At 43.5% G+C, this 22,573-nt stretch overlaps 1 protein-coding gene across 21 annotated transcripts in view; it reads right to left on the bottom strand.

Moving 5' to 3' along the window:
* RIMBP2 (RIMS binding protein 2) overlaps nucleotides 1-22,573 on the bottom strand; it is a 339,454-nt gene that overhangs the window by 211,803 nt on the left and 105,078 nt on the right. For 13 of the 21 annotated variants that reach the window (XR_014825816.1, XM_084993473.1, XM_084993468.1 and 10 more), the window contains one exon: nucleotides 8,917-9,051. The exons of 4 other annotated variants lie outside the window; for them this stretch is intronic. Coding sequence is in view for 4 of the 17 variants with exons in the window: in XM_084993473.1 (XP_084849599.1) it covers nucleotides 8,917-9,051 (135 nt within the window). In the remaining 13 variants the exon portion in view is untranslated. Of the gene's footprint in view, nucleotides 1-8,916; nucleotides 9,052-12,724; nucleotides 12,860-22,573 lie in introns of those variants that run through there. 4 more of the 21 variants (XM_021074269.2, XM_084993478.1, XM_021074274.2 and 1 more) reach the window with 1 other exon arrangement.

Here is a 22,573-nt window from a genome sequence, read left to right as displayed (position 1 = left end):
GGTTGTGCTCACCTTTCTTCCGGCCAAAGCATCTGGCTTTGCTTTGAATGTGGTCTGGTGAGAACCAGTGACAGGGCTAGAAAGAGACCCAGGTCAGCCTGATTAAGCAGGCAGTCCTTATAAATCTGAATAAAGATTATTCAGACATTTATTTGTCAGTCTGAATTTAAATCTCGAACAGAGACACCCAAACACAAAACCAATGGCTGCAGCAGATCTATCCTGGGGTCCCTCCCAGGGGAAGCATCCTGAGGGGCCTTCCATTCATATCCACTCCCTGGCTCTCCAGGCCTCTCCTTCCCATTTTTTCTTCTAGAAAATGACTCTTCTTAAGATCACCAGAGTTAGGTTCTGCTGTTTGCGTCTGCAGGGCTGCCAAAAAAAAAAAAAAAAAAGGTACCACAAACTTCGTGGCTAAAACCAGAGTCCCCCAGTTCTGGAGGCTGAAATCCAAGATTAAGATGCCCCAGCAGGGGTGGCTCCTTCTGAGGCATGAGAGGGGATCTGTCTCTGCCCCTCCCCAGGTCCTGGTGGTCCACTGGCAGCGTTCCTCAACTCGTAGACACATCACCCCATCTCTGCCTCAGCTGCACATGCCCTTTTCCAGTGTGCGTGTTTGTGTCCAAACTTTCCCTTTTATAGGGACACCAGGACCCACCCTAATGACCTCCTTTTGATCAATTACCTCCACAAAGACCCCCATCTTCATATCATACTGGTGAAGTAAGTCAGAAAGAGAGGACAAATACCATATGACATCATTTCTATGTGAAATCTAAAACATGGCACAAATGAACCCATCTACATAACAGAAACAGACTCATAGACATGGAGAACAGACTTGTGGTTGCCAAGGGGGAGAAGCGAAGGAGTGGGAGGGACTGGAGTTTAGGGTTAGTAGATGCACATTTTGTATTTTAAATGGATAAGCAAGGAGGTCCTACTGTATAGCACAGGGAACTCTATCCCATCTCCTGGGATATATATGTATAACTGAGTCACTTTGCTGTACAGCAGAAATTGGCACCACATTGTAAATCAACTAGACTTTAATAGAAACGAAAGAAAGAAGGAAGGAATGGGAAGGAAGGAAGGGGAAGGAAAGAAGGGAGGGAGAAACAAAGAAAGAAGGAAGGGAGGGAGGAAGGAATGGAGGGAGGAAGAGAGAAGGAAGGAAGAAAAAAAGATCCCATTTTCAAATAAAGTCACATTTTCAGGTACTGGGGGGTCAGACCTCTAACATTCTAGGGGAAATACAATTCAACTCATAACAGATCTCTAAGTGATCCAGAGTGGACCACCCATCTAGCCATGGAGAGCATATGGAAAGCTACAAACTAGGATCCCATTGTGTTAGCAATGGGTAGGCGAGCAATGTGCTCTGAGATCTGGCTGGATAAAGAGGCCTGCAAGTTCAAAAGTGCACCTCTGTAAAGAAGAAGAGGTGGTCTTTCAGCAAAGGATGAGTGAATTTTTTTTTTTTTCTTACCCCAGTTGCTTGAAAAGCATGGTCACTCTTACATGGGGAATAAATTCAGCTGAACCTGAAAACTCTTGATCCTGGAAATGGCTTCAGGAAATGGCTTCTAAAAGAAGGGTGTTAAGATTTGGGTGGATCCTCTCCACGAGTGAAAAGTATGGAGCCCAAGAACTGAGAGTATAAAGTTCTGTTGCCTTTTGAGCCTAATTGTAGAGATGTCAAGTCAATGGGGAGATAGCACCATGTCTGAGAACCCTAAGTGCATGGTTAAGGGACACAGATTAAAAGAGGAAATGGACTCAGAAACCCCAAATCCTGTCAGAGCTTGGGATCAAGCTGTTCCTGAAGTCAGAATATGCTCTCTTCATGTACAAGAGTCACTTAACTCCCATTTTTGCTTAAATTACTTTGCACTGGTTTTCTGTCATCTGCAAGCTAAAGAGCCCTGACAAACACAATAGCATAGTGCAGATGGGGGCCCCAAAGATTCTTCTGAGTACAGCCACACCAGCAGCCTCTTGTCTTAGTTCAGGACAAATGAAAGCTCCATTCCAAGGTCTGGGTTTGCCAAGAGACCGGAGTGAAATGGACTCACGCCCTCAAGACCCATATGCCACAGCTGAGAGTCGGTTTCTCAGCAGTTTCTGAAGCCCTTGCCAACAGCATTCTTTTTTGCTTTTTACTGCCCTTGCCATTACTGCCTAGGTCCCATCGTGGTGGAGCTGGCACGCCAGCATCACACGCACTTCCTGGCAGACCCAGGACAGAACTAATGATCATTTGACTGTAATTAGCATTAAGAGTTCAATATCAACAGAGCCCATTCCATTTTGACTTTTCTGCTTTGAAAAAATAAATAAATAAAATGGAATTTAAAATACATAATTGCTTTAGTCATGAAGAGTAACAACATTAAGACCTGTTTTAACTGGACATTTCCGCACAAATACCATTATGCCCAGACAGTCTGTCTTGCGGCCCCAACCAAAGGTAAGACCCCAGAACCTAGTCTAACCATAGTCTGCAGTTTGGTCCTAGAGCACAGGTTGCCTCTCCAACGTTGGAGGAAACTGGTTTTCCCCAAACATTCCCAGTTTTGCCATTTCTATGTACATCTAGTAACTTCTCCTTTTCCTTCAATGAGCCTGTGTGTCTTATGGACACAAAGATATTGCAAATGGAAATTTCATCTCCTTGTGGGAGTTTCCGTTGTGGTTCAGCAGGTTAAGAACCTGACTAGTATCCATGAGGATGTGGGTTCAATCCCTGGCCTCGCTCAGTGGGTTATGGATCCAGCATTGCCGCAAGCTGCAGCGTGTGTTGCAGATGCGGCTTGGATCCGGTGTTGCTGTGGCTGTGGCATACATAGTCTTCAGCTGCAGCTCTAACTCAGCCCCTAGCCTAGGAACTTCCATATGCCACAGGTGTGGCCCTTAAAAAAAAATCCTTGTGTTTTAATTTGCCTTTCCTTGATGATTAATGATGCTGAGCATCCCTCCACTTGCCTGTTGGCCACCTGTAGGTCTTTTTTGGAAAAAAAATGTTAGGTCCTCTGCCTATTTTTCAACCAGGTTGTCTGGGTTTTGTTGTTGTTGTTGTTAGGCTGCATGAATTCTTCATATATTTTGGATATTAATCCTTATCAGATAAATGGTTCACAAATATATGCTCTCATTCAGCAAGCTGCCTTTTCAGATTTATGATAGTTTCCCTGACTGCAAAGAGGCTTCTTGGTTTGATGTTGTCCTATTTGTTTATCTGGGATCTTGTCACCCTTGCCTGGGCAGTCAGAAGCACAAAAACATCACTAAGACTGATGAAAGTGAGGGCACCACCTGTGTTTTCTTCTAGGCATTTCATAGTTTCAGGTGTTACATTTAGGTCTTTAATCCATTTTGAGGTAATGTTTATGTGTAGTGGTCTAGTTTCATTCTTTTTTTTTTTTTTTTTTTTTTTTTTACAGCTGCACCTGCAGTTTATGGAAGTTACCAGGCCAGGGGTCAAATCAGAGCTGCAGCTGCTGGCCTATGCCACAGCCACAGCAACACCAAGTCCAAGCCGCATCTGCAACCTATGCTTCAGCTTGTGGCAATGCCGGATCCTTAAGCCACTGAGCTAGACCAGGTATTGAACCCAAATCTTCACAGAGACAACATTGACCTTCTGAGCCACAACGGGAACTCCTAGTTTCATTATTTGCCTGTGGCTGTCCAGTTTCATGCCTGTCCAAATGGCTATCATCAAAGAGACCAGAAATAACAAATGTTGGAGAGAATGTAGAGAAAAGGGAACCATTGTTGGTGGGAATGTAAACTGGTGCAGCCACTATGGAAAACAGTATGGAGGCTCCTCAAAAAATTAAGAATAGAACTATCCTGTGATCCAGCTATTCCACTTCTAGGTATTTCTCCAAAGAACACAAAAACAGTAATCTAAAAAGACAACATGCTCCCCAAATGCTCACAGCAGCACTCTCTCCTTTTTTTTTTTTTTAGGGCGGCACCCATGGCATATGGAGGTTCCCAGGCTAGGGACTGAATTAGAGCTGTAGCCTCTGGCCTACACCACAGCCACAGCAATGCCAGATCTGAGCCATATCTGCAACCTACACCATAGCTCATGGCAATGCCAGATCCTTAGCCCACTGAGCAAGGCCAGGGATCAAACCTGCCTCCTCATAGATGCTAGTCACATTCGTTTCCGCTGAGCCACGATGGGAACTCCCATAGCAGCACTCTTCACAATAGCCAAGATATGGAAACAACCTAAGTGTCTGTCAACAGATGAATAGATTAAGATAGCAGTGTATATATATATATACATAGAATACTACTCAGCCATAAAAAAGGAACAAAATCCTGCCATTTTTGACAACATGGATAGACCTTGGGGGCATTATGCTAAGTGAAATAAGTCAGATGGAGAAAGACAAATACCATATGATTTCGCTTATACATGGAATCTAAAGACAAAACAAATAAAACAAAAATAAACTCATACATACAGTGATCAGATTAGGAGTTACCAAAGGGGAATGAGGTTGGGGGGAAGGTGAAGGGTCAAAGCATATGATGAAGGACCGTAACTAGACTCACGGTGGTGGCCAATCTGTCGTGCATACAGATGCCAAATTATAATGCTGTGCCCCTGAAACTTATATAATGAAACAAATTGAAAATGTCTTGATCTACATAGGGAGAGAATCTGAAAGAGAATGGATGAGTGTACATGCATAACTGAATCACTTTGCTGTACAGCAGAAATTACTACAACATTGTAAATCAACTCTACTTCAATAACATTTTGAAAAATGAAATAGGAAAAAAATGTGTTGGTTGACCAGGAAATAAACTAGTAAAGGTGAAATGTATTTTATCATTAAAAATAAAATAAATTTTTTTTCTTTTGAGGACTGCACCTGCAGCATGTGGAAGTTCCCATGCAAGGGGTCAAATAGGAGCTGCAGCCACAGGCCTATGCCACAGCCGTAGCCACACCAAATCTGACCACATATGAGACCCACACCGCAGGTTGTGGCACTGCCTGATCCTCAATGCCCTGAGGGAGGCAAGGGATCAAACCCGCATCCTCACAGACACTTCTGTCAGGTTCTAAACCCATTGAGCCACAATGGGAACTCCAAGATTTATTTCTTGAAAAAAGAGAAACTTTGTATTACTACTATGAAACCATGTATTACTGTGCTAGTTATAATTTTTTAATAAAGAATTTTTTTTCTAGTAACTACATTACTGTATCCAGGCTTTGTTGACCATAGATGTCTATTTGGTTCCCTGTAGAACACTCTGGAAATACTGGGTTGGTCAATAGATTTTGGCTATGCCTTCCCCAGGCTGACAGTCACAAAATCCTCCACAGAGGCAGAGAAGACAAAATTTCCCTCTCTCCAACTGTATGCAGAGTTGGATGCAATCTGTGTTCCAAGAGCTCATGGAATTGAGTACTTAGTTCTTTGGGGCCAACCCCAGGAGGCAGGAACAATACAACTTATCTAAGAGGGGGAGTGAAAAACAGATGTTGCGGTCAAAGTGCCAATGGACCAATGGGTCCATTTCCTTGCAGGGTCAACCATCTCCGGTTTCAGCAAATATTGACTGAGCAGCTATTATGTACAAAGTCAGGCTGTTAGACATAACTCTCTCTCTCTCTCTTTCTCTCTCTCTCTCACACACACACACACACACCCTTTTTTTGGCCACCCCATGGCATATGGAATTCCTGGGCCAGGGATCAGATCCGAGCCACAGTTGTGAGCTACACTGCAGCTTTGACAACACCAGATCTTTAACCCACTGTGCAGGGCTGGGGATTGAACCTGTGTCCCAGCACTCCAGAAACACCATCCATTCCATTGTGCCACAGTGGGAATGCCTACTCATCCTACTGTATATGCATAGGCATCTGTATATGTTTGTGTATATATTTTTTACACATGGAAGAGGGTCTGAAAATCCTGAAAAGAAACATCCAATGGAGAGCTGTGATTATTGATGGGGATCAAGGATGGGAAAGTTATACAGGATGTAGCACTTGGAACTATGTCTAGTCACTTATGATTTTCATTCTTTATACACCTAAGATATGACTTCAAGGGGCATCTGCTGCCCCTGAAATCTGACAAAGGAAAATGATTTTAAAGATGTTTCCACATATTCACATATTCAACCCTGTGAAAGTGTTGTGGGTGACATTTCTTCAACTTGGGTCTAGGAATAGACATTTTAATGTTTTGTTTACACAGAGGGGCCCTGGCCCCTATTTAAAAGAGTGGACACAATCCTATTAAGAATAATGATCTTGGCTGGCTTACATATACGCTGCCCTTGGGGAGCTTAAACCTTAGTGATCACCAAGGTGTGTTTCAGGCAATTTTATTTTTTATTTATTTATTTATTTATTTTTTAATGGCCACAGCAGTGGCAGCATATGAAAGTTCCTAAGCCAGGGACTGAATCCAAGCCACAGCTGTGACCTGTGCCACAGCTGTGGCAACACAAGGTCCTTATTAACCCACTGCACTGGGACAGGGATCAAAACCCACACCTCCCCCCAAAGCAACCTGAGCCTCTACAGTCAGATCCTTAACCCACTGTGCCAGAGCAGGAACTCCTGCTTAAGGCAATTTTAATTTCCTCCACACTGAAGGTCCACTCAAGAGCCTCCTCTTCTGAGTCAAATATGCAGCCCCCTCTGAGACTCACTGGCTAGACCTCTTATTTTTGAGAAGTCATGAGGATCTATTTTCTAATCACTTCCCCTTCGTGGTGAAATAATTGAAACATTCCATTCCCTTCCAAAGTGAGAACAAGAGCTAAATTTAAATGCAATAGCTTAATGATGCATCTGCGATTCCAAGCAGCCAACAATCTATCAAAAAAAAAAAAGATCAGCCCATTCCAAATATAGGATAGAGTTGCACACATGCATATCACCCCTCTCTGTAGCTTTCAACCCCAGGACGACCAAAATTTTTTTAAAAAATCAAGTAATCAGCTCCCGAAATAACCTCTTGTTACGTCTAAGAGAACAGAGCAAGTTCTGGGTCCTCTAGGCCATGTAGAATAAATGAACTCAAAAAATTATACACAAATAATAACCCACATCACTCAATGGAGACATATCCTCTTTGATAGTGTTCTTAATGACACAATTTGTCTGTGGAAGGCAGGCAAATAAATACTTATTATTATACTTGATATCCACTGAAGAAATGCATACTATGAGACTGATGAGGATGAAAGATTAAGGGTTTGGAACATTATCCACGCATCTCCCCACCTCCAAGGACCCTGCCTTTACTAATTAAATGATGAGGGGAGTTGGGCTCTACAGTGATAGGAAAGGGACGGTTAGTGTAAATCCTGTATCTTAAATAGCTAAGTTTCATATACACTTTTTCTACCTCCTGGCATGGAAAATGAACACATAAAATAGAAATCACAGGACTGGGTGTGAATTTAAGTTTAAAGAACACATACTAGCTGGGCCCATTCCCACCACCACCATCACCACCACCCCATCATCACCATCACCCACACCATCATCAATATCATCACCACCACCACCATCACCATGACCACCACCATCATCATCACCACCACCACCTCCCTGATCAGTACCGCCATCACCATTGCCAATACCATCATCACCACCACCACCACCATCATCACCATCATCACCACCATCACCAAAACCATCATCACCATCCCCTCTAACTCTACCATATCCACCATCGCCACCTCCATCATCACTGCTACCCTCACCATCATGTTTACTGGAGTCTAAAATTCCGACCCCTTTGTTTCTATCAGGGACAACCCCCAACGCCAAGCCCAGGCAGGAGCACCAAAGGTTCAGCAGTCCACCTTCCGCTTCATGCTCAAGATGCTTGACTAACAACCATAGCAATGAGCACCCATCCAGGCACTTGCCTCATGCAAACCTTTGGCAGAAATAAGTAGCTATTATTCCTAGCCCCTCAAATCATCTCGTAATCACCCTGTATGAGTTACTGCCCTGGGTTCAGACCAAGCCTCCATCCAGGAACCCTCAAACTGAACACCATGAAGGAATAAAGGAATGATCGAGCTAGCCCATATTTCTCTCCTGAACTCTAGACCTGGCCATCTAACTGCTGATTTCCTCCCCCAGCCCCCTGTGTTTAGGTGTTACTCAAACTCAAAAAAGAATTTCAGTCCCAAATTGAAGCTGAATCTTCCCCACAAATCTAATTCTCTTGCAACTTTTCTCATCATAGGAAATGACACTTCCCTCTCCATTATGTTGTCCATGCCAAGATCTGGAGAGTCATGCTTAAGACCCTTCTCACCCCTCCTCCACTCTGATCCATCACAACTGGCAGGTACTACTGCCCAAGTTCATCTAGTATCTCTCCAATGGCCTTCACATCTACCACTAATACCCTGATCCAAGCCACCATGACCTCCCATTAGACTACACGGTGGCCTCCTAACTCTCCTTGCTCCCACACCTGTCTCCACTCAGAAATTGGAGTGATGTTTTTAGGAGGCAAATTTTGATCACATGTCATTTTCCTACATAAAACTGGTCATTACTGGTAGCTATTGCTCTTAAGACTTAAAATCCATATTTTAACACAACCTCTGAGGTCCTGAAAGAGTTACTCCTCTCCACCTCTTCCCCATGTGTCCAGACATGCCCTTTTCACGCATCAAACTCTTTCTTGCCTCAGGACCTCTGCACTGCCATGACCTCCATGACACCGCTATTTCCATGAGGGTACAGATATCATTGGCTTTGGTCACCGTTCTGGCTTCCCCAACTAGCTGATGTGCAGTTGGCTCTGATAAACTTGTCTTGAATAGACCCTTAAACAATGAGAGAATGACTGGATACAGGGGATAGAGCCTCAGGTGGAAGAAAGGACCACTCACTACAAAATTCCACTGCTGGGTTCCTGGACTCAGGACACGAAGTGGGAAATTTCCAAGCAGATCTTCCAAAGGTTGGATCCGATCAAATGTGTCTTCTGGACCCACAGGCTTCAGGTCTGATGGGACATTTCTAAACTGTAGAAAGAAGCATATAATCTTTAATCACAAAAAAGAACAGCTTGAAAGCTGGGTTTTCTGCCTCTTTTCACTTTCCTCTGTGCCTAAGATGCAGGCCATGCCAGGGAATCTGCTCCCATAGTCCTGAGAGCTAAGTAAGTGACATACTGGGACTTAACTCATGGTGTTCCCAGCCTGACACTTTCCATTCCTTTCACCTAAATGTCTTGGTGTAGAACAATGCAGAAATATGCACACACCCTGACAGTAAGTTTTCATGATTCTCTGAGTAAAATTTCACGTTGCCGAATATGACAAGAGAAATCGTGTGTATGTTGGTGGGGGTAATTATCCCTCTTTGTACAATTGTGATATGCCAGTGGCTGATGACAAGAGGGACAGAGCGGAGATCACAAGTCAACATCCAGGCTCACTCTATACATTTCCTTAATTACTTCAATATGACTGAGGCTAGTAGATTATGCCAAGTGTTACCATAGGTCAAATTAATTAATAAAAATCAATATAAAACAGAGGAGCATGTTGCATGTAACAAACTCTTGGGGAAATTCCCATCTTGCTGCCAAATATTCAGCCAAAAAAACCAGAAATTCCCATATTTCAGCAGACCTTCAGGTTGACATAAAACCATCAAAACATGAGGAGTTCTTTTACTTCTCTTATTTTAAAGAAAATATCTTGAGGAGTTCCCATTGTGACTCAGAGGTAATGAACCCGACTAGTAACCATTAGAATGTGGGTTCAATCGCTGGCCTCATTCAGTGGGTTAAGGATCTGGCATTGCCATGAGCTGAGGTGTAGGTCACAGATGCACCTTGGATCCTGCTTTGCTGTGGCTGTGGGATAGCCTAGCAGCTGTAGTTCTGATTTGACCCCTAGCCTGGGAACTTCCATATGGCACCAGTGCGGCCCTAGAAAAAGAAAAAAGAAAAAAAGAAAATGTCTTTAAACTTCTTAGAATCACAGAACAAGACGATACGAAGAATTATGTTAGGTTTCGTCCAAAAGCTCAAGTGTCTGGGATTCAAAAATGGTTCCACTTGCATGGGTGAGTGGAAGAACCAACACAAAACTGGGCTTTCACCTGAAATTTGGAACTGAGAAAACAGCCTGCATGACCAAAATTCAGTTAATTTTAATATAGCAAACATCTTCTGAGTAGGTGAAGTTCCCAGTGGTTGTCAGACCCAAACATAAATAAGACTGTGTGCTTCCAGGACCCCCTTCCAGTCTGACAGCAGAGGCCGGAACATGCATGAGTAATTTGAATTCAAGCTAGACTTTAATAAGATTTAGAATGATGTGCAAAGGAGATATGAGGGGACGATGTCTAGACAGGAGATTGGAGGTTACTTCCTGGAGATAGTTAATGGCAGAGCTCAGGACACAGAGGCAGTAGGAACAGCTCACAGTTGTGGAGCGCCATATTTAAAAAAAAGAGAGAAATTAACAGAGGGTGCCTGTGGAGACCCCACCCCAGCCCCAATGCATGACATAGGTAATTCAGCATTTTCCCATACCACCCTCAAACCAAGTAGGTGACTGGAAACATTATTGTGGTAGAAAACAAACATTCGAGAGCTAAGACCACCCCCCATATGGTGACATTGGGAATGTCCACAATAAGATGTTCCATTCCCTGCAATTACCCTGGAGTGAGTCCACCACTGACAAACCCCACTGACATCCACTAAGCTTTCAAGATCTTGAGCCAAAACCAGCCAACTCAGCCATGAAAACACAGGGTAGTCTCTTCTCGCAGTCAAATGGGCCAAATGGAAAGTGAATCAAATCCCAGAGACCTTGCTGAGGGTCCCACCAGTGGAAGCACAACATCTGTGCTGCCCAACCCCCTTTCATGCAAATCCCCTGGAGACCTTCCAGTCACCCCACTTCCTGTGGCATCCCTCTAAGGGAAATGGCTAAGGATGACATAAAGCACAAGAAAACAGGAAACCATGATAACTTGCAAGATGTGCAAATATGTCCCTATTCAATATCAGAGGAAGAAAAATAAGTAGGACAAGAATTCCTAGCCTCTCAATGCATTTAGTGAATTTGGCAGGGGAGCTCTCTGCATAGATTAAGCAAATTCACCTCTTCTCTTCCTTCATCCTTCTGGGCTCTGTGCTTCTGCATCTTTAACCACTTTCCAAGCTCTGCTCTCTGCCCCTATTCCCCAGCCCATTCCTAACAGAGGTTAAGTGGGTATAATATCTCTCCGTCTCACCATGCTGACTGGGGAGCTTGTTAATGATTATAAAGCATGAAAAACTCTTCTATATGCTTACATGTGAAGTATGATTATTATTAATTCAAAAAGTGGCCCAGCCAGATAATGCCTTTGAGGGGATGTGCGTAACCAACCCTAATGAGTCCGAAGTAAAATTGCATGTACAGCCCGACTCTCGCTCCATACAAAGTTTAATTAACAGAGCTATTTGGGCAGATAGGGAGAGAAAAGCCATGATTTATTAATGCACAGTTTACGGCAGCTATCAAATGCCAAGCAACAGAATACACTGCCCACCTGCTCTGCCCTGGAAACGTGTTCATCACAGAGTACAGAATAAATCCTTCTGCCCACAAGGGAAAACCCAGTTCTAGCTATTTAATGTTCAGAACACACTTTATCCATCTCATCTGTTCATTTACTTCAAGAACAAATAAATAGGAGGAAAAAAAGAGAAAGAGAGAATAGGGAGTTCCCGCTGTGGCACAATAGGATCAGTTGTGTCTCTGGAGCACTGGGATGCAGGTTCGATCCCTGGTCCAGCACAGTGGGTTAAGGATCTGGCATTGTCACAGCTGTAGTGGAGGTCACAACTGTGGCTTGGATCTGTTCCTTGGTCTAGGAACTCCATATGCCACGGGGCAGCCAAAAAAAAAAAAGAGAGAGAGAATAGAACCTTCTGGTCTAGAACTCGTCAGTCTTACAGACAGCACAAGCTTCTGGATATTTACATACTATCTCAATAAATATTGTACTTACATGACATAAAAATGCTACAAGAACATTCACTCATTCTCTCTGTTACCTAAAACCATTATGGTGTTAAACTCGTCTCAGGAGCTGGGCTTCAAGAATTGGCAGATGCTGTCCCCAAATGGAATTCAAAACAGGTACAAATGTCCACCGGAGACCTCACAACTTGAAAGGTGCTGTTTGTAACACCAATTATGTGATGCTTACATGAGCAGGGCTAAATGGTTTCAAACAGAGCAGAGATTTCCTGAGAGAGTAAGGCTGCATTGACAAAAAATGAATGCTCAACTCGGCAGCAAGTTAAACTGCCACCTTTCATCCCAAGGGACAGCATACCGTGCGTGTCTTCTCCCAATTTACCCACTGAACCGATCTTTGGTGCAGAGGACCCTTCCCACCCTGGAGCTGGCCCAGGGACAGATTAGGAAGTAAATGCATGCCAGGTAGCAACGGTGATTCAAGCCACAAGAACGACCCAAAGGCTTTGAAATCAGGAATGATCACCAACACTGAGGCTGCAAAAATCCCTCTGCCTGGGTGTCAGCACAGACCGGCAGTTCTCCAGTCTTGAGCCAGCCCGATCCAGGAGGTCGATTTTCTTGCCTCTGTGTCTAAGCCTCTGTGTCTAAGCCACATCTCATGAACCCATGAGACTCTTCTCCATCCCCCAAAGAGGATACTTACGAGATCCTGGGCATCACACGGACCAGCCTGATGCCCCCGCCCCTAGCCAGCACCGGCTTCCTGTCCCCCGTGGACACCAGCTCCTCTGAGCCTCCGATGTTTGTGCTCAGCATCAAACTGGAAGTCTATTTACTTATTCATGGACTGCCCGAGCCGGCCAGGAACTGCTTTGTGTCAGCTGAATAGGACAGTAATTCAATCTCCAAATGGGAACTGCTCGGCACATGGCATGTCTGTCATAATGAGTCACAAAGATAAAAAGAACACGGCTTTTTGGAGCCATGGGTGGAACGTGTGTTTTGACAATGACAAGCATTATGGGGACACCACTTTTTCTTCCTCCACCACTCCCCTCCAAAATGCATCCTCCTTGAGATGCAGGACAGGGAGGGAACTACAAGTAGGGATCGGGTCCTTGGGAGGGGGACGAGAAGTGTGTACATTCATTTGAGAGAGAGAGAAGGTGGAAATGTTTGGGAATAGGCAAGAAAAACTGAAAGGGTGATGAAGCCAGAGGAAAAAGAGTTTATCTATGTCAAAGTTTTCCATGATGGATGCTTTACATGCATTTCTTTAGTACTAGTGGGGGTCTCCAGCACCCAGAGATAACGGCATTAACTAAGTCATAAGATTCAGAGAACGGCCTGGCATTTAGAGCAGAGAAGACCCAAGTCAGATGATAGCATGAACAACTCCTAGTTGCCAGAGAGTCACAGCTGGGGGGATGGGGGGCGGGGGTTCACCTCTTAATTCTCACTCCCACTATTCTTCTTGCCTCCTGGTAATTTTTTCTTTTTTTTTTGTTTGTTTTTTTTTTTGTTTGTTTTTAGGGCCTCACCTGCTGCATTTGGAAGTTGCCAGGCTAGGGGTCGAATCAGAGCTGCAACTGCACCATAGCCACAGCAACTTGGGATCCAAGTCTTGTGTGCAACCAACTGCAGCTTGTGGCAATGCTGGATCCTTAACCCAATGAGTAAGGCCAGGGATTGAACCCACATCCTTGCAGATACTAGTCGGGTTCTTAACTTGCTGAGCCACAGTGGAAATTCCAGCTATTGGTAATTTTTACTTGAGAATTTAAAACTTGAATTTTGTCTGATTTCTTTGCTTTGGGCACTTGAAGCCCTAATACCATCACCGCCCCCTTTCTCCTCTCTCCCACCCCCTCTATAAGCCCTTTCCTCTATTCATTTCCTTACGTACATAGCTTGGACTCTGCCTTCAAAACCACCCTCTGGCAGAGTGTCCATTGTGGCTCGGGGGGGTTAAGAACCCGGCAGAGTATCCATGAGGATGTGGGTTCAATCCCTGGCCTTGTTAAGTGGTTTAAGGATCTGGTGTTGCCACAGCAGTGTCATGGGTTGCAGCTGTAGCTCTGATTCGATTCCTAGCCCAGAACCTCCATATGCCGAAGGTGCAGTCATAAAAAGAAGAAAAAAAAACTACCCTCTTGCCAAAGTATCCTAAGCTTTTTTTCCCACTATTCTTCAGTTATCACCCTGGCAACACCCCAACAACAGATTAACCAACTGGTTTAACCAACAGCCCACCTTCTCTAGACCTACTGCACAGGCTGCTAATGACCACTGTAGAAAACTCAAAACCCAGGGAGGCCCAGGCCCCGACTTACCTCTGTTCCCCCATGGACCATAACCTCCTTGGGGGTAGGAAGTATGCATATCATGTTCTGTGTGCTGCTCTAGGCATCCCACAGTGTCTGGCCAAAGAAGGTACTCAAACATTTGTTGAAATACCAACTGAATGAAGTCTTCAATTTCAGTGTTGTCTTGAAGTACGTATCAGTCAGAATGGGCTAGGTGATGCTGTGGTAACAAATAGCCCTCAAATATCAGTGGCTTCAAATGCCAGACGTTTAGTTCTCACTCGTGCTTTATGTCTATGGAGGGTCAGCTACTACTCTGCCCCACTTAGTCCTTATTCCAGGCCCAGACTGATGAATCAAGAAACAGAAAATCAAAAACAGGAAAGTATTTATAGTGGCATAAATGAGAGATTCCATACTCCATAGCCATTGGATTTCTGCCCTGAAATGTTTTGCTGAACTGAATCGTCACATTTTTACCCCCCTATTCCCTTCCTGTCTTCAGGTCTTGGCTCAGACACCACCCTTCCACAGAGATTGTCCCCTGATCATCCAGTCACATAGCAGCTATGCCCCCAACATCACCATTTTAAATTGTTTATCTTCTGTGGACCCATGAGAAGGTCAGGTCTCCGAGATCAGAGCCCTTATTCACTTCTCTTTGCACTGTGTTCCCCTGAGGCCAGTGCCTAGCACCTAATAAATGCAGAATAGCCCTATTACTGAATAAAAGGATGAATGGATAAAATAGCAGATTACACTGGAGAAAGCACAATATTTGAGTGTAGTTATAAAATTAGTGAGTTCAAGAAGCAGTCTCATTAAAGTGCAAGTCATATAATATACTAAGAGTAGCTGAATTAGAACAGAAGATTGGAGCCACATAGAAAGATTCCTGGAATTAATGAAGATGGAAGATTTGTCAAAGTATTCCCTGCATTGTTTGCTGGGAGAACAAGACTTACAGGACCAAATCAGAACCAACCCTAATAAATAACAGAATGAGATTGAGCTATAGATGCTTGGTGTCAAGAGTTCCTACTGTGGCTCAGGGGGTTAAGAATCTGACTGCAATAACTCAGGTCTCCGCAGGTACCCATGTTCTGTCCCCAGCCTCACACAGTGGATTAAAGGATCCCACGTTGCCACAGCTGTGGCTCTGATTCAATCTCTGGCCTTCATTCAATCCCTGGCCTAGGAACTTCCAGAGGTCACAGGTGCAGTATCCAGTCTCTTGAGATAGACCATGATGGAATATAATATGAGAAAAAGAATATGTGTGTGTGTGTGTGTGTGTGTGTCACGTTGCTTACAGCAGAAATTGACACCACACTGTAAATCAACTATACTCTAATAAAAATTTTTTTAAATAAATAGTTAAATAATAAAAGGAAGAAGCAGCTTGGTGTAAATATCCTTTAGCTGCTCATGCATGTTTTCTTTTATGTTATTCATCCAGCAATCTTCCCAACCTACACTTGGATGTCTTAGTGTACAGCTCATGAGAAAGGGAAGAGAGGTGGTCCAAACTCCTAGTACCCTGCATCATACCAGCTCTCCTGACTTTGATTATTAAGCTTTTCTTAATAATCTAAAGTTATTTGATTCTTTCGTGAATTTGGTCAGTGTTTTAGTGTCGTTGAGAAAATCAGGTTCTGCAGTATACAAATTTAATGACCAGGGGTTAGAATGACCCCCTGAGGCCCACCCCCTCCTTCCTTGGTATGATGACACCACCAATATCTACCTGCTATAAGATGACAATCGTTAAAAAACTTGTGAGTTATTCAATTTGTGTCCCAAAGCATTAGACCCCACCCCCACCCCCAGTGTTTCAGCAGGCTGATTTTTCCAGGGTCTCCCTGGACCAATACATAGTAAAGCTGCCCTGTTTTGGAATAGCCACTGGTTGGGATCTGTTTTAAAGTACCCTCACAAGAAAACCAAGATGTCCTTCAGGGAATGATGAATGAACAAACCATGTTCCATCCCAACAATGGGTTATTATTCAACACAAAGACGAAATGAGCCATGAAAAGATGAGGAAGAACCTGAAATGCATATTAGTAAGTGAAAGAAACCTGTCTGAAAATCACTGTATGACCCCAACTCTGTAATGTTCAGGAAAAGGCCAAACTATGGAGAAAACAAAGAGATCAGTTGATTCCAAGTGGTGGGGGAAGGGAAGGAGGGATGCACAGGCAGAGCACAGGGAATTTCTAGCGCAGAAAAACTACTCTGTATGAGACCATAATGGTAGGTACAATGTCATAGACATTTGTCTAAACCTACAGAATGTACAACACCAAGAGTGAACCCTCATCTAAGTTCTGGACTGCAGTTAATAATGTATCGATGTTGGCTCATCAATCCTAATAAATGTACCCAGTAAGACAAGATGTAGGTAATAGGGGAAACTGTGCCCAAGGAAAAGAAGGAGTCCGTGGAAATTCTGTACTTTCCAACCAACTTCTCTATCAACCTAAAACTGATCTTTTGGCGGGGGGGGGGGGGGGGCACTGCACCCACAGCAGGCAGAAGTTCCAGGGGCTAGGGATCGAATTTGCACCACAGCAGTGACAATACCGGATCCTCAAACTGCTGAGGCACTAGGGAACTCCTAAACTGAACTTTTAAAAAAAAAATCTATTAATTTTTTAATTGACCCTCAAAAGTACCCCAGACCCTTAATTGCTGTTCTTTTATGTATAATAAATGTCTACACCATTCTGAGTGAGTTGATTGAGAAATCACTCTTTTACCATGTTGAGTTCATGCGGACGTGCCCCAGTAGGACGTGTTCTCTCTGATGGCAGGAATTTGAGGCAACTCTCTCCTGTCTCCAGTCTTTAGAATGGTGCCTGGCTCATAGAAAGGGCCCTGTGACTATCTATTAAATAAAAGATTTCATTTCTTATGTTTCTGCTTGGCCATGAATAACAGAACATTAACTAGTGAAAATTGAAAGCCGAGGTAAAAACCTCCCCCAGGACAAGCAGTTCAGCTGCTACATTCTCCAGAGATGTAAGTCAATAAAATAATTCTAGAGAGCTGCAGACACGTGGAACACTCCACAAAGGATGCTGTGCCAGGGAGCCCTCAGCTACCAGTATTGCTGATCCAGGATGCATGGTCCCGTGGCCGTCTGGCTCACTTTCTTGTTGGTCCTCGCTGGTTTGAATGAATGTACCTTCAGGCACAGACTGTTTCTATAGGCTGCATGAGGCACCCCCATGCTCGCCCACCCACACAGTGGGTTTCTCCATCGGAGCCATTTCAGCCATGAAGGAAGATGGCGAAACACCCACCATTTGGCACCACAAATGCTCCTCAAAGATAAAGGCTCTGAGAACTAGAGAAAGGGGTCATTCCCGAGAACAATGTGTACCTGAGCTCAGGGCTGAGAGGCTATGCCTGCAGCTAATTACATGCATTTATTGCACACAAGCTATTTCTTTTTCTTTCTTTCCTCCTTACTGTCTTCCTTTCTTTTCCTTCCTTCTTTCTTTTTTTTTTTTTTTTTTTTTTTTTTTTTTGCTTTTTAGGGCCACAGGTGCGGCATACAAAGTTTCCCAGGCTAGGAGTCAAATTGGAGCAGCAACTGCCAGCCACGTCACAGCCACAACCACAGCAACATGGGATCCGAGCCACATTTGCAACCTATAGCACAGCTTACGGCAACACCAGATCCTTAACCCACTGATCCGAGGCCAGGGATCAAACGTGAATCCTCATGGATACCAGTCGGGTTCGTTACCACTGAGCCACAGCAGGAACTCTGCACATGAGCTATTTCAACTGCTTAATCATCTTACATGAAAATTAATTTTGCTCTTGTTAAAAGCACAGTTGTGTGTGAATCCTTCTAACACTGATAAGGCTTCAGCCCAGCCACTTATTTTTTTCTTTTTAGGGACACACCTGAGACATATAAAAGTTCCCAGGCTAGGGGTCAAATCGGAGCTGCAGCTGAAGCCTACACCACAATCACAGAAACACCAGATCTGAGCTGAATCTGCAACCTATGCCACAGCTTGTGGCAATACTGGATCCTTAACACAGTGACCAAGGCCAGGGATCAAAACTTCATCCTCATAGAAACAATGTCAGGCCCTTAACCAGCTGAGCCACAATGGGAACTCCATCCCAGTCACTTCTTTATTTTCAAACTGAAGTTCAGAGTATGGTGATACTTTCCAAAACAGACTTATTTCAGGAATTTGATCTTCCATTTTGATGTTGTTAATTATTAGTATCAATAACACCAGCTACTACTGGGAGTGCTCACTGTGTACTAAGCACTGTTATAAAGTGCCCCATTGAAAGACCCCTAAGGGCAGAGCTGTGATACTCTGTGCACGTTCTAAGTGAAGACCCCAAGTCACAAAGAGGTTAGTCACCCCAAGTGAGTCACAAAGCTCTGGAGGCGAGAAGTCAGGATTGGAACGCACTCGGAGGTCTGGCTGTGTGGACTGCACTTGGCCACAGGGCTTTACTGCTGCCGAGTGATGAGCAGCAGAAGGTCAGTGTAAACCAAGGAGAAAAGAATAATTATCCTCAACTGTGAGCATTTTCAAAACTAAAAGGCATTCTCTTTCCTAAATAGGAGAAGCACCTAATTCTATTCCGTGGGCCTCTGGAAATATTAGATTGAAAACTCAGAACACTGTAAACAGCTGTAACGGAGAAAAATTAAAATCATTATAAAAAAAAGAAAATGTTACTGCTAAGGGAGTTCCCTGGTGGCTCAGTGGGCTAAGGATCTAGAATTCTCACTGCGGTAGCTCAGGTTACTGCTGTGGCATGGGTTAAATCCCTTGCTCAGGAACTTTCACATGCCACAGGCACAGTCCAAAAAAAGAGAAAAGAGAAAGAAAATATGACTGCTAGAAAACTTCTGGGGATGTTCTAAACCAAGACAGACCTAGCCCTATGAAAGCTAAATCAAGCCAAGACAGCAGCCCTTCCAGTATCCAGCACAACCTTGGTGTCGCCATTGATTGAACCAATTCTAACACATCTCTTTTCTCTTGTGATTCCGGCGCCTTGTTTATTCTGAGCCATTTAAGGAGGCGACATCATAAGATTACACAAGTGCCAGAGTCCTAATTCCTATTTTGTTGTTTGCCATTTCAAAGAGAACGTGAAACGGTGCTCCAGATCGCGCTGCCTGACCCAAACCTTGGGGAACAAGCCTCCGAGTGATTCCCTTTGACAGATGACATGTTTGACATTCACCCTGACATCACACCAGCTTGTTTGGGGATTACGACTCCCGCCATCCTTCCTGTCTTCCAAGTCATCAGTGTGCTACTCAGTTCCTCTCTCCTAATCAGCTTCATGGGCCGAGGGGCCCTCATTAGTGCCTGGAAATTAATGGGAGTTAAGAACAGAAAAACAGACTGCAAATATGTTGGTCCTGGCGTGGTATGGAATGAAGAGAGTGACCCTGCCGGGAGAGCCCTGGAAAATGAGTCAGCGCATCGAGGGCCCCTCAACTTCCCCGAACAGGTACATGCCCCAGAATATCCCAGGAGCATTGCAGGAGGTGGTGAGCACAGAGGGGGCTTGCTCAGTGTAGGTGCACCCGGTCTGGGCCCCTCAGCACTGGACGGCAGTAACAAGCATTGATCAGTTCGAGCACACATCAGATGACACCTTAGGGCTTACGTCTACCCCCACTGTACAGATGAGAAAATTGAGGCCACCAAAGGTCACACAGCTTGCAAACAGAAGAGCCTGGGTCAAACCCATGTCTCACCACTTCACCTCCACAATCTCCTGCTCTCAGTGCCTGAAAAATCTCTGCACTGATACAAGGGCTTGGAACAGCATGAGAGCCGAAGGCTGATTGGTGTCATAACCATGAAGCTTTCCCCCTCCATTTTCTTCCAGGAATTTTATAGTCCTAGATCTTAAATTTAAATCTTTATACAGTTTGAGTTGATTTTGGTTGAGTTGATGTAAGTTAGAGGTCCAATTTCTTTTTCTTTTTAAGTTTTATTGAAGTATAGTTGACTGACAAGGTTGTGATAATTTCTGCTATACAACAAAGTAATTCCATTATACATGGACACGCATCCATTCTCTTTCAGATTCTTTTCCCACATAGTCACAGAGTATTGGGTAGAGTTCTCTGTGCTCTACAGCAGGTCCCTGTTAGCCAATCATTCTATACAGAGCGATACAATTTCACTCTTTTGCAAGTGGATATCCAGTTTCCCCAGCACCATTTGCTGAAGAGACCATCCTTTCCCCATTGTGTAGCCTTGGAGCCCCAGTCAAATACCAGTTGACTGTACTTTTGTGGGTTAATTTCTGGAGTCTATTCTGTTCCTGTCATCCAAGATAAATGTTGTCTAGAAGCCTGCTATCCAATGTTGTATTTGTAGTTAACAATGCTGTATGGCACACTTAAAAATTTGTTAAGAGGGTAGATCTCATATTAAGTGTTCTCACCACAATGTAAAAAAATTTAAGTAAAATAAAAAGAAAAGACTGGGGAGTTCACATTATGGCTCATCAGTAACTAACCTGACTACTCTCCATGAGGACACAAGTTTAATCCCTGGCCCCTCTCCGGGCATGCGGCGTTGCTGTGAGCTGCAATATAGGTTGCAGATGTGGCTTAGATGTGGCATTGTTGTGGCTGTGGTGTCGGCTGACACACTGCAGCTCTGATTCGACCTCTAGCCTGGGAACTTCCATATGCCATGGGTGCGGCCCTAAAAAAAAAAAAAAAAAAAAAAGGACTAAAGGACTATAGCATCAGAGAAGCACACTCACCAAGAACAAACTATTGTTTAGCAGCAGAGAGAGAGAAGGGAGGAGGGGGAAGGGGCAATACAGGATTTGTGGATTAAGAGGTACAAACTATAAGGTATAAAATAGATAAGCTACAAGGATATATTGTATAGCACAGGGAATATAGCCAATATTTTATAATAACTTTAAATGAAATATAATCTATAAAAAAAACACTGAATAACCAAAAAAAAAGATGAATAGGAACTAAGGAAATCAGGTAAAACATGATGATTCTAGCTAACACTGCTATATGGTATAGAAAGTTGTTAAGAGAATAAATCCTAAGAGTTATCACAAGAAAACCTTTTTTATTTATTTATTTATTTTGTCTTTTTTAGGGCTGCACCTGTGGCATACGGAAGTTCTCAGGCTAGGGGTCAAATCAGAGCTGCAGCTGTCAGACTATACCACAGCTCAACAACACTGGATCCAAGCCACACTTATGAACTACACTGAAGCTCATGGCAATGCCTGATCCTTAACCCACTGATCAAGGCCAGGGATCAAACCTACATCCTCTTGGATACTAGTTGGGTTTGTTACCTCTGAGCCATAATGGGAACTCCACAAGAAAACATTTTTGTTTTAGTTTTTTAATTTTGCATCTATACGAGATAGTGGACAATCACTAAATATATTGTGATAATAATTTCATGATGGAGTTCCCGTCATGGCTCAGCAGTTAATGAACCCAACTAGTGTCCATGAGGACGTGAGTTCAATCCCTGACCCCGCTCAGTGGGTTAAGGATCTGGCATTGCCATGAGCTGTGGTGCAGGTCACAAACATGGCTTGGATCCTGCATTACTGTGACTGTGGTGTAAGCCGGCGGCTACAGTGCTAAGTGGACCTCTAGTCTGGGAACCTCCATATGCCACAGGTGCAGCCCTAAAAAAGACAGAATAAATAAATAAATAAATATTAAAAATAATAATAATAATTTCATGTTTAAAAATTATATGGAAACACAAAAGACCCTGAATAGCCAAAACAATCTTGAGGAAGAAAAAGAGAGCTGGAGGAATCATGCTCCTTGACTTAAGACTGACTCTACTGCAAAGCTACATTCATCAAAAAAGTATGGCACTGGCACAAAAAAACCACATATATCAACAGAACAGGAGAGCCCAGAAATAAACCCACACACTTATGGTCAATTAATCTATGTCAAAGGAGGCAAGAATATGCAATAAGTAAAAGACAATCTCTTTAATAAGTGGTGATGGGAAAACTGAACAGCTACATGAAAAAGAATGAAATTAGAACATTCTCTAATGTCATATCAAAAATAAACTCAAAATTGACTAAAGACCTAAATGTAAGACCATATATCATAAAACTCCTAGAGGAAAACAGGCAGAACATTCTTTGACATAAATAAATCACAGCAATATTTTTGATCCATCCCCTAAAATAAAGGAAATAAAAGCAAAAATAAA

The sequence above is a fragment of the Sus scrofa genome, chromosome 14 (assembly GCF_054392235.1).
Source record: "Sus scrofa isolate SSC_HxYL_T2T_F1_AM1 chromosome 14, Sscrofa_HxYL_maternal_Yorkshire_Landrace_v2.0, whole genome shotgun sequence".
Taxonomy (NCBI): domain Eukaryota; kingdom Metazoa; phylum Chordata; class Mammalia; order Artiodactyla; family Suidae; genus Sus; species Sus scrofa.
Note: the sequence above shows the minus strand (reverse complement) of the source record. Positions and strands in the feature narration are given on the sequence as shown.